This window comes from Cryptomeria japonica, chromosome 4, assembly GCF_030272615.1.
Source record: "Cryptomeria japonica chromosome 4, Sugi_1.0, whole genome shotgun sequence".
Classification (NCBI taxonomy): Eukaryota; Viridiplantae; Streptophyta; class Pinopsida; order Cupressales; family Cupressaceae; genus Cryptomeria; species Cryptomeria japonica.
In genome coordinates, this window is record NC_081408.1 from 685,532,273 (window position 1) to 685,543,736 (window position 11,464).

At 33.7% G+C, this 11,464-nt stretch overlaps 1 protein-coding gene across 7 annotated transcripts in view; it reads left to right on the forward strand.

The window, feature by feature from the left end:
• LOC131028629 (probable E3 ubiquitin-protein ligase RHB1A) overlaps nucleotides 1-10,572 on the forward strand; it is a 34,080-nt gene extending 23,508 nt beyond the window's left edge. For all 7 annotated transcript variants that reach the window (XM_057958937.2, XM_057958941.2, XM_057958944.2 and 4 more), the window contains one exon: nucleotides 10,328-10,572. In XM_057958937.2, coding sequence (XP_057814920.1) covers nucleotides 10,328-10,354 — 27 coding nt within the window. In that variant the 3' untranslated portion in view covers nucleotides 10,355-10,572. The remainder of the gene's footprint in view (nucleotides 1-10,327) is intronic.
• Nucleotides 10,573-11,464: the final 892 nt, after the last annotated feature.

Here is an 11,464-nt window from a genome sequence, read left to right on the forward strand (position 1 = left end):
AAAGGCAAGATGTTCTATGACAACATCAATGCTACCATCTGCACATTATGCCAAGTCTAGATGTTTACAGAATCAGAGCATAAATTCCTGTAGTGATTATATAGTATTATTATTGGCTAGAATATTGAACTGATTCTCCAATTCTCAAGTCCAAAATCCAGTCCTACATAGCAGGATCCTTAACAAAATATTAATGTAATGAACCAAGGAGGGGAGAGCCTAGAAAAGCTTCATAGATAAGGGCCCAAAGTCAATGAAAGCTTGACTGCGCTTCTGTCACTGATAACCTGAACTGGATATCACATCCCCTGAGGGCACCCATTTGTAATGTGTTGTGGTGAGTGCACTTTGCTGATGGCAAGGTGCAAGATGATGCAGGCTATGTAGTTTGATTGGGGGAATATACCAATGGCCACTTCAAGTCTAAAGACAATTGCGTTTATCAATGCCATTTCTCAATGGTAGTTTAAGTGATATTGCCTTTGAGTGTGTTCTAGCCTTTTTATTTTAGATTTGAGTTTTAGTCTAGATCCCTTTCTGAAAGGATATCTTTGATAGAATTAGTAATATACATAATATGGGATAATATGGGAGTAGTATAATTATAAATTATTATTTTTATGATCCAAGCCCAATATAATGCTCTCAGTAAACTAATTAGTAAATATTTTTACAAGTCTAATAAAAAAAAATATTAGAGGAAAACACAATAAAATATATAGAACTACCTAAAGTGGTCAAATTTCCCTATCAAACATATTGTATGGGACTGTGCATGGCGCTCCAAGCTCTCTAGAATGAATCTGCACCCTACTTTTTTGGAGATCTGAGTACTTTAGGGAACACTAAGGCAGAGAGTAGTAAATGAATAAATGAGAATTAAAATGATTTGACACAATTTTAGTGGTGGCAGAGTGGGTGATGTTGAATGCTGCTGAAATATCTTGGAAGCCACTGTTGCTGGTTGTTTTACCGTGCCTTAGCCACCATTTTTGAGTCTTATTTGTCTCGCTTTTTATGCCATGATGCCATTTTTTTGGGAGAGTAGGATTACTGCTTTGTTTTGAGGGTAGACATAAAGAGCTGGATGAGGCAACAAAGAGCTGCGGGAAAAGAATAAAAAGATTAGTAAAGAGCTTGTTGTTGGCAGTTTTGTTCATTCACTTGTTTTTTCCTTCCTTCTCTGCAAGTTTCCAGCCATGAACTATGCAGGCAGATGGAACTCCAGTCTTAAAAAGGATTGTGGGACAATTCATCCATTCGCAAATTATGAACCTTCTCTAGGACCTAATAGTGACATTAAGTATCCAAAATGCCTAACAGTTCATCTTTTATTTCCTCCATGTATTCTTTACTAAGATTGGCCTTTTGCTCTTCCTTATCTTCAACAAGTATGGTTGCTTTTATTACCCATCTATCTTAGAAAAGTGTTCTATTTCATCAAAAGGATAACGAGACGTAAACAGTGGTCTATGCCATCTTCTAACCTCCCCTTTAAAGCAATCAAGAGATATATCCCAAAATTTAAATTTATTATGTCTCTGTGAATTTGAGCCACCGTTCTATAGCATCCCCATTTCTGTTAAATGTGGGATACTTCATTGAACTATAGATCTGAAAAGAAAATAATGTAGAAGAGTAGATTTAAATATTTTTAACCCTTTACAAAAAATAGAATGTGATTCTCTCATCTGATTTGCAAAATATCATTTTTTACTAAAAGTCGTGTCTCAAAAATTTCAACAAAATCTGACTTGCAGGATATCAACTTTAGATTGACATATCTCCCTTGATGCTGATCCCGATATTTAGTATGTCCACTTTTCAGTAATCTCTGAAAGCTCTCTTTCTAATGAATCTAGATTCACCTATTTTGAAGCCTTGGGTGGCACTACCCTTTGCAAGAAATTTGGCCCAAAATAGAAAAATAAGTGAAAATTCTTCCCAGTATACCCTGAAAAAAGATCTAATACCATTTGTTAAGAACCTGCATACAAATATAGAGATAAACAAATAATACAAGAGAGATCTCACAACACAATAGTAGAAATTCTCTGATTTATTTAGAAAATAGATCAAACCCTTGAGGTAGGGAACCGCCATACAATGTTCCTTATTTGGAAGGAAGCAACTTCACACTATATCTCAATATGAGATCCAAATACACAATATTCTTGACCTGTCTCATGAGCCCCATCTTTATTACAGACTACTCAACTACTTACCACTACCACTTAGCTATACACATGGGATCATTGCTTCTATTCAAATAACTAGTGGGATGACTTACAAAGCATATGCACTTAAATCCTTATTCTATTAGCATAATACTTTATCTCTAGGTACATTGCACAGATAGTATGCATATGACATGACCATAAATTTGGTGGAATTGCTTGCATTTAGCTGCTAGATGAAATAAAAATTCTGAATGGTATTTTTTTTCTAATGAAAGGCTACATTGTAATAGCCTGAATTTTGATTCGAAATTGTTTGACTTTCAACTTTCTTGTTGGAGTTTTTCAATGATGTTATCACTAGTGTATCCAAGGATTTATAGACTGTATTATGGTTGCCATTTTACATCGTTTTGAAGCTTTATGAAGGATTGTCTTTGGATATTTGGTGTAGATGTGTCAATGTCTTAGCCTATTCACTGTTAATAGTTTTGTTTTGATTGAAGCTCTCAAAGGGTTTAAAATTATAAGTTTTGGCATTGTGAATAATGTAAAGCCTCTTCATGTTTGTTTGAAGCCTTGCAGTGATGGTGTCGAGTGGTATAACCTTGTAAATGCTTGTTCCATTTAGCTAATTGTAACCCACGTATGACCTAGATTTGCAAAAGAAATACTCTTGGAATCAACATACATTTCAATATTAAATTACAGATGATACTGACAAACAGTTAAAACAATATAAAATTAAAGTTATAAATTAGTGTTTATTAAAAAAAGGGTAAATATAACTGCTTATAATATGTAATTAAAGTTTTAAGATTAGAATGTTTAAAATGGTATGATTATAAAGTCAGTAAAATGTAGCAGTAGAAGTTTGATTTATGTATTGTTAGAGATGATCGATTAGAATGATTAAGGCAGGAAATGGCAAAGGGGATGGGTATATATAAATTAAAAATGTAGCGAAATTTCAGATATTCATATGATAACATTGATAAAGTTGCAAATGTAATCATATTGACATATACATTATAGAATCAAAAGTACTTAGTAAAACACAACAATAGAGTTCACATGAGTGATGAGAGTGAAATAAATTAATAGTAATACTTAATTGCTTCCACAATTCATGTCAAACAGTCAATGTCTATATGATATAAAATTGAAAAATAGTAATACTGCATATACCAGAATGCCCTAAGGCTACAAGTTTGCACTACAAATGTCAAAATTACAATGTCACAAATGTCAAAAACATAGTAATAGAAAGTATGATGGCTGCCTCCAATCAGCATCTGTGAACATTGCATCAAAATCAGAGTTGAGTCATTGCCACTATGAGTATGAGAGGCTAGCTCATCTAATGGAACTCCAACCAATCCCTCCTATGTCTGTTCGTCATCAATTTGGGCAGCATACTCTGGATCAACATCCCATCATAATGCTAGAGTCTGTCGATACCCTAGAGTTTGATGATCTTGGAGTTTCAAAGCACTATGCACGGCTACTAATTTCTTTGCCCCTCTAGAGGTCGCCTATTCCTCTTGACAAAGTGAATAAAGCTGTATGTAGACCAATTTCTCTTTGTAGTAGAGGAACTAGCAACCTATGAAGGGAGGCAAAAAATAAATTACCAATTAGGACATTTAATTTTTATGATTATATCAATGTTCAACACTAATCAAATGAATAATTTATGTTAATGTATTACCAGTGAAAGTAGGCAAACAAGCAGCGTCCTCAATTGTGGTGTATCATTAAAATGCCATGACCACCATGCAATAGGATCATTTTGAGCTAGTGTAGCTCTATCTACGTTGGCCTCTAGTTTGCCGAATGTTGGACCACGAAGATTATAAAAGTCAGTCCATTGTCTATGTAGTAGGCATACATCCTCAACTGAATACATTTTTGCAAGGGCTTTTATAAACCCTTCTTTTCACCTCTTTGTCATCACATGAAGTCACCCTACCAAGTCTTGGTACATACCATTTGAGATGGAGAGCAAAGATTGCCATATGAAGTGGGGTGTTCATAGTGTTCCACTGCCACATCACAATGGGCTTAATTTTTTGCTCATATAATCCCAAATTAGGATCCCTATTAGAAATTGCTTGCTTCTTTTTTCCAAGCATGCTATCAAATGTTTCATAAATCTCCCCAAGACTTGAAGAGTTTGTATCAGCATATCTAATGACATCCACAACTGGTAAAATGAAGAGCAAATATATTTGCAAACAAAAATTTTAAAAAAGACAAGTTAGAATTTAGAAAATTAAAATATATATTTTTTAATAAAATCAGCAATCAAATTATAAATTTAAAATTTATTAATAAAATTTAAATCAGTAGTTTATTAAAAAATGTTAATAACAATTTTTTTACCTCACATTGGACCACCAATTATCATCATGAATTTTTTGTTTGATGCTTCTCCCTTCTGCATGTTTCCCAGAGACCATCTATTCCACTTTGAATTAACCATCATCAATTGTAGAGCCTCTTGCACCTCAAGCATCCTCTCTAACAAAATAAAATAGTTGGCACCATAGAAGCATTAATTGTTTGGGGAATTAATCAGCAAACCAAAAGTATAAGATTTTTTGAAAAAATCAGCAAAAAATGGAGAAAAATCGAATCTACAAAAAAATGTTAAAAATTTGAAGAAAAACAATAAAAAACTACTTTCTTTTGTTTTTAAGGGCATTTCCATAGTATAGATTAAGGGCATTTCCACAGTATAGAGATATCATAAGCAAATAAAACTAAGTTGCCACTTCGGTTGGGTACGTTTGGGTACATCTGTACAAAAAACATATAAAAATAATAAATATATACATTTGTACAACCTAAAAACAAGAAGTATAAAAGTGTAATTATAATATAATTATTTTGTATACGATTTAATAAATTAATAATATAATAGGAAATAATAAATATTAGTTAAAAGATTATAGAATATATAATATTAATATATGTAAATTTGAATTAACAATATAATATTAAAAATTAGTTATTATACGATAAATCATAGAGCAAAAATCGTTTGGGGAATAAATGGTAAATCAAAAGTATAAGATTTTATGAAATTGGAGAAAAAATCATATTTAAAAAAAAAAAAAAAATTCTAGAAAAAGAGATAAAAACTATTAAAAAAAAAAGAATTATGATTTCCATAGTATAGATATATAACTATGTTGCCAAATCAGAATCATGTAGATGGGTACGATCAAATTTTTTTGAGGGACTGGACAAGTAGTCCAATCAAAAAACATATAAAAATCATAAATATATATTAATTATATGTTAAAAACTAAATAATATACATTAAAATTCAATATTAATGGATTATAAGGATAAATTTTTTTTAATTTATAATTTTTAAATTATTTTTATTCTTAATTTATAATTTTATTAAATTATATAATTAACGACACACTAATATAATATATAATAATTTAAACTTTAAAATTAATTTATTATTTTAAATTATATATTAAAAATATTTGTAAGAATTGTGGCTGATAAAGTTTTCTATAAATATTAGAAGTTTATAATCCGGCAATTATATGTCATAGTTTAAAATTTAAACTTTGGATGATATGGAACGACACGTTAATCGAAGAGTGACTTGGATGAGTGGAACTTGAAATGTTTAAGGTTTTAATTTTTTTAATTTTCAGGAATATGGAATGTCATTTAGGGTTTCGCAGAAGTTAACAACATAGTAATGGCGTCAGAATTTAAAAAAAAAAAATGAGTGAAACATTCAATGTTTTAATTTTATTAACAAGCCAAAAATACAGGCTAAGTCGGGAAGCCAATTTATTCCTGCAAGTAAGAACACGACGTCTCGAGGTTGACATTATCATCGACCCAATTGGAATATTTATTGGCATATCCTTTTTATTCTATGACTTGGCTGGTTTATTATGAGTCTTCAATCACGGCACCGGTTTATTAGAACCCTAACCCTACTCGAAATTGGCCTATTTTTTGCAGGTTGCTTTAGGATTTACATCAGTTTTTTCGCTGGCAGATTTTTGTGATTTTTAGATGCAATTTAAATGCGATTTTACAGTGTTTTAGTCGTGATTAATTGGCCAAAATCATTGACTATCAGTCAACGACTTCTCACGATTTAATTGGGGAAAAGTTGGCAAACTTGGCGATCCACGATTATTCGCGATTAATCGTGACTCAATGCGGACTTTTGTTTCTTTGGTTGGCACTACCTTGTCTCTATGGGCTTTTAGAGCAGCCCGTCCTAATGCAACACTATCTCATGTCCTCCATCACCACGCTCACCTTGTAATATTCTTTGTCAAGGAGTGTAGTGTGTAATTTACTAATTTATGTTCTCTAGGGGGGGTGATTGAGGTAGCAACAACTGCCACATCTCTAGACATTTGTTTGAAGCAGGGAGAATGTGCTACATGGAATGGGATGGCATGGGCAAAGAAAAATTTGGCTATGGAGGACTCTGCCACATCTCATGCATGCACATTGAGCAAACTTGCAACTATATTTAACTGCTCACTAGAAGTACTAATAGCCTTCCTCTTCCCTCTTGTGGAAACATGAATATCACTACTAGTACTAACACTAGGACTACCAAACATAGAGGGCATAGGCATAGCTGAATGTGCAGATTGTGTTTACATTGGCTGCCCCATAGACTGATTCTGCCTCCATGTGCAATCCATATCACTCTACCCTCTCATTGTCTTTTATGTTTTTACAAACCTTGACCCCATGGCTTGTAAAACCCAATAGATGAGAATAGGCTCTTGTGTAGCTCCCATTAAATTTTTCTTTACAAATGTGACAACCACAATCTAGTATCCCCAGTGTTTTTCCTTTTGTCTTTGTCTAGGCTTGTTGCCAATTGAAGAAGAGGTTTTTAAGGATTAAAGGGGCCTTTTGCATATGTTTTTAAAACTTCGGAAGGGCATTCAAATGGATTTCTTTGAGGCTGTGCCCCTTCAACTAATTGGCTTTCATTTTGTTCTTCCCTCTCAACATGCCCACTACTTTCACTACTGCTGCTCATTTTGTTTTGTTTTTTGCAAACTGAAAATTAAAAACACACAAAAAATCATACATTTCATCTTTTAAACTTTGAAAAAACTGGGAAAAAAAAGAAATGGAAGAATAACTAACCTCTTTCACTTCTCTTCCTGGTTGCTGCCTTAATGCTCTCCTTTTTTGCTAGTGAATGCTGGTTTTTGTTCTCTAACAACACCTTCTAAAATGAACTCCAATGGCTTAGAAACCAAGTTTTTTATGTTTCATTTAGGGTTGGGATGGTGTGGGGTCCACTAAGGCTTAATAAAAAACAGTCTTTAAAATTTTTGGAGTGTTTTTTTTCCTTTTTATAAAAAAATGTTGCTGTGAATTAGGGGACAGCCAGCCATCCCTGGGATGGTCAACCATCCCAATGCCATTTTTGGGACGTCCCTGTTACAACTTTTTTTTGGGGACAATGGGGAACATACCCAAGGTGTCCCCAAAAACCCCAAGGGACACGTTCCCATGTACCCCTGATTGCAAGCTGTCTTGAAGGACATTTCGACTAGGAGAACAAGGCCTCATCTCTAGTTAACACAAGACTTCATATGCTACCTAGTAGAATAATTGTGAAAGCAAAACACTGTGAATCAAAATTTGTAAACCAAGAACTCACCATAATCAAGGTGTGACCATAATGAAGAAGACGTTGTAACTACATGGAAAGAGTTTCCCCTATAATATGTACAATTGCAAGTGGATGAAGTGTATCATTGAGATAATTTAATTAATAGGTTTGTATTGGCATATGTATATGTGTTCAGTAATAAGCTAGTTCATTCCGGCTTAATGCATTATTTTCTTTTTGGTAAACCAAACTCCTAAAACCTACAGGTCCATGTGCACGGGTTAATGAATCACCCTACGTGATAATGTAACAAGATCAACCAGTTTAAGGTGTGAACCTTTAGGACAGAATGTGTTAGATCAATTGTCATGTACCTTTTGAATACTAGAATGCCATAACCTAGATAGATATCAGAGCTGATTTCTATGACACCACTAGGGTTTAGAGAGACACTATGAGGGCATGGATAGAAGACAATTGTTTCTTTAAAACCTAGTTTTTCCTATTCTTCCCTACGTGCACTGAAATTGAAATCCTATGATCCACTTAAGAGCTAAGCTTGGTAACAACTTTTAGGAGTGGCAGTAGTTAGGAAGCGTGCTCTGCCAACGTAAGTAACTGGCCGTATGATAGGGTTGCCAACTTTCATTAGTAACATGTAGGTGATATATGCTAGGGGCTACCCCCTTTTATAAGGCTTAGACAAGTTTTTGCTAGCAATATGCATGTGATAGATGCCTGATCTACCCATGTTAAGAGTTTAATATAGCATTTGTGTATCAGAAGGAATGTGTGTATTGCCAATCTTGTGTCTTGCTTGACGTATGGTTTTCAATGTGTCAGTTGTTAAACTTGTTTAGGTGATTGCGAACATAGCCACTAGTTCTAGGTGAAGTAAAACCATAAGACATGTTGCTTATGTTTATTTGGCTATAAGATAACTCTACATGTTAGAACTGAGTTTGATACAGGTGCAATCTAGCTAGCTGATTTTCAGTAGTACTGTGTAGGGATTGCAGGTGCTAACTGTTGTATCCTAGGGTTTAGTCAGCTTTTACTACTAGCATGTAGGTGTTAGATGCTAGGGGCTATCCATGGTATAATAGGACTTAATCAATTTTCACTACTAGCATGTAGGTGATAGATGTTAGGATCTATCCCATACCAAGTTGAACTGATTTTGCTAGTGGCATGCAATCAATAGATATGGCTGCGAGAATATTAGTAATGGCTGCATGTGTAATGTGTCATATTTATGTCCTTATCAGTGATGACAAGTAGTAAGTGTCATTACAATTGGTAGTGAACTAGAAAAAGGGAAAGAGAGATGGTGTTGTATGGGATGCAGTAGCTTTCTGTTTTCCAGCTGGTCACATATATGAGAAAAAGAGCATATGGGTTAGCGAACTAGGTGATGTGAAGATACATTTGGTCAGGTTGAATCCACTTCCCATTGCACTATATGCATGTGATGTATGTATAGGTTGGTTGTTATGTGGTTTTGTGCTCATACTTTGTTGTTGACATCATACCAAAGTCTGTTTGGGACATGCTTGTCATCGTACTGTTGTATATGGATTGTATTGTAAGTGTAAGCTTATTTAATGGTTGTGGTTCAAAAGAGTTTAGAGATCTCATCCTGGATTTTAAGGATGAACTCTTTCTATTTTTGGTGTGTGAACTATTGCAAATTCTCTGAATCCTAGAAGTCAGGATACATAGGCAGGCCATGAGGAGTAGGATTGGTTTTTGGATTGGTGTTTGTATTATGTGTTTACCTCGATAGATTAGTACTACTAAGTAAAGTTGCTTGGCTGATTTTGATTTTGTGTTTGAGGGGCAATTGAAATGATAGAATTAAAAGAAAAATTAATAATAATCTCAAGACCAAAATCTGGTACCTCTATTTTTTTGGCATTATGTGACTTGAGATGAATCTATTGGTCAACTCTGTAAGCCAACTGCCCTATCCCATCAGTCAATAGCTTGGAAAGTGGTGACTGAAATTTAATATAATAAATGAGGGGAAATTAAACTAGTACTCAGCGATAGCACGTATCTAACAAATTTATTAATTGTTGACCCTCAATGTTATTTATATCATCCTAGTTCCGTAGATCAAATTATAAATACCAGGAAAGCCCCATTATTGCTAAAAGTTTCCCACAACATTAGACTCTATAAATCTGCTTAAAAAGTTAAAAGTAATGTATGAAGGCCATTTTGACTCCATTAAAGATAACCGTGAAGATTCCTTAAGATTCACTATTGAATAGTCATTCTTTAATATGAAATCTAACCTTATAATTTGTTGCATGTTTATTGTCTTTTGTTTTCACCTTGATAATTATCTTGTGAATGACAGTCCAAGCAATTGGCTTTGAGATGCTTTCTAATGTTTTTGTAAGCATACTTTACGAGTTTACAAAATTAATGTTTTTATGTAAAAGTTTAACCTATCGTCTAATTCCGCATCAGTAGACTTCAACTTTTGATGATCTTATTTGTGCAGGAAATGATATTCAGTGAAACAAACTAAAGTTATCATTTGATGAGAGCTGTTAAAGGTTGGAAAATCAACTTTGTATTACTACTGATAAGAGTTTAAGATTCTCGCTGCATTAAGGAAGAGAAGAGGTGGTAGAGGGGTTCTCTTCATTTCCTTTTCACCTGTAACATGTAATAGCAATCCTATATTGAATTGACGTATAATATCAAATTCCTTGTTCAAAATGAAAATATTTGTCATTGAAATTTTGTTAGTTGTCCTTATCTTTTGCAAGAACTTTGGACTTATTTCAGTCCCTGCTTTATATTTATACAGTTGGTAGTTTATCCCGAAAAAGTCTTTTAAGTCGGTCATTTATCTGTGAAGATAATGCGGATGGTTTTGAAGGCATTTTATTTTGAAGCTAATACGACATCCATTAAATTGGATTTCAATACAACATAACAATTTAGGATCAGTTTGTAGTCCATCATGACAGGATAATGGCAAATCTTTTATTTGCTCCAGTGAACTAGAGTACTCACTGGTGTGATTTATGACAAAGTTCTGAAAATAGCTATGGGAGTTGCTTGTCATGTTCTGTGTTAAGCCTTCCTCAAGGACTATCAGGCCTTTAAAGCATGAGTTGCATGGCAGAGAATAATGTAAGTCAATTATGCTCCTGGCAGCTTGCAGGTCAGATGCAAAACATACTGGGAGGCTGTTATATCATTAATTAACTCCATTGGTATTTGTCACTAATCATGTGGATTACCACTCCAGTATTGGGGAAGGATGGGATACTTCGGTAAGGTTTTTGCATATATCGATTGTTGAGCTTAGAAATACCGATTTCTTGTCACTGCTAAATCATTGTTAATTGAAGTAAAATATCGTTGGTATTTGTTTTTTCCAGTATCAGATGTGTTCATAATTCATTAATTATGTTCCATACATGAAATTGTGTTCGAAACCGAAAGAGTTAAAAAAACCCAACTTGCCAAAATCTCGATGACTGATTGAAGTTACTATAAATTCATACAGTGAAGTTAATTATGATTGCTGCAGAATTATGTTTCAACTTTGAGGGGTTAGACAAAATAAAGGGTATCTTTAATTCGTTGTAGGTCTGGACTGACGGGAAAATATTTCTTTTCAGTT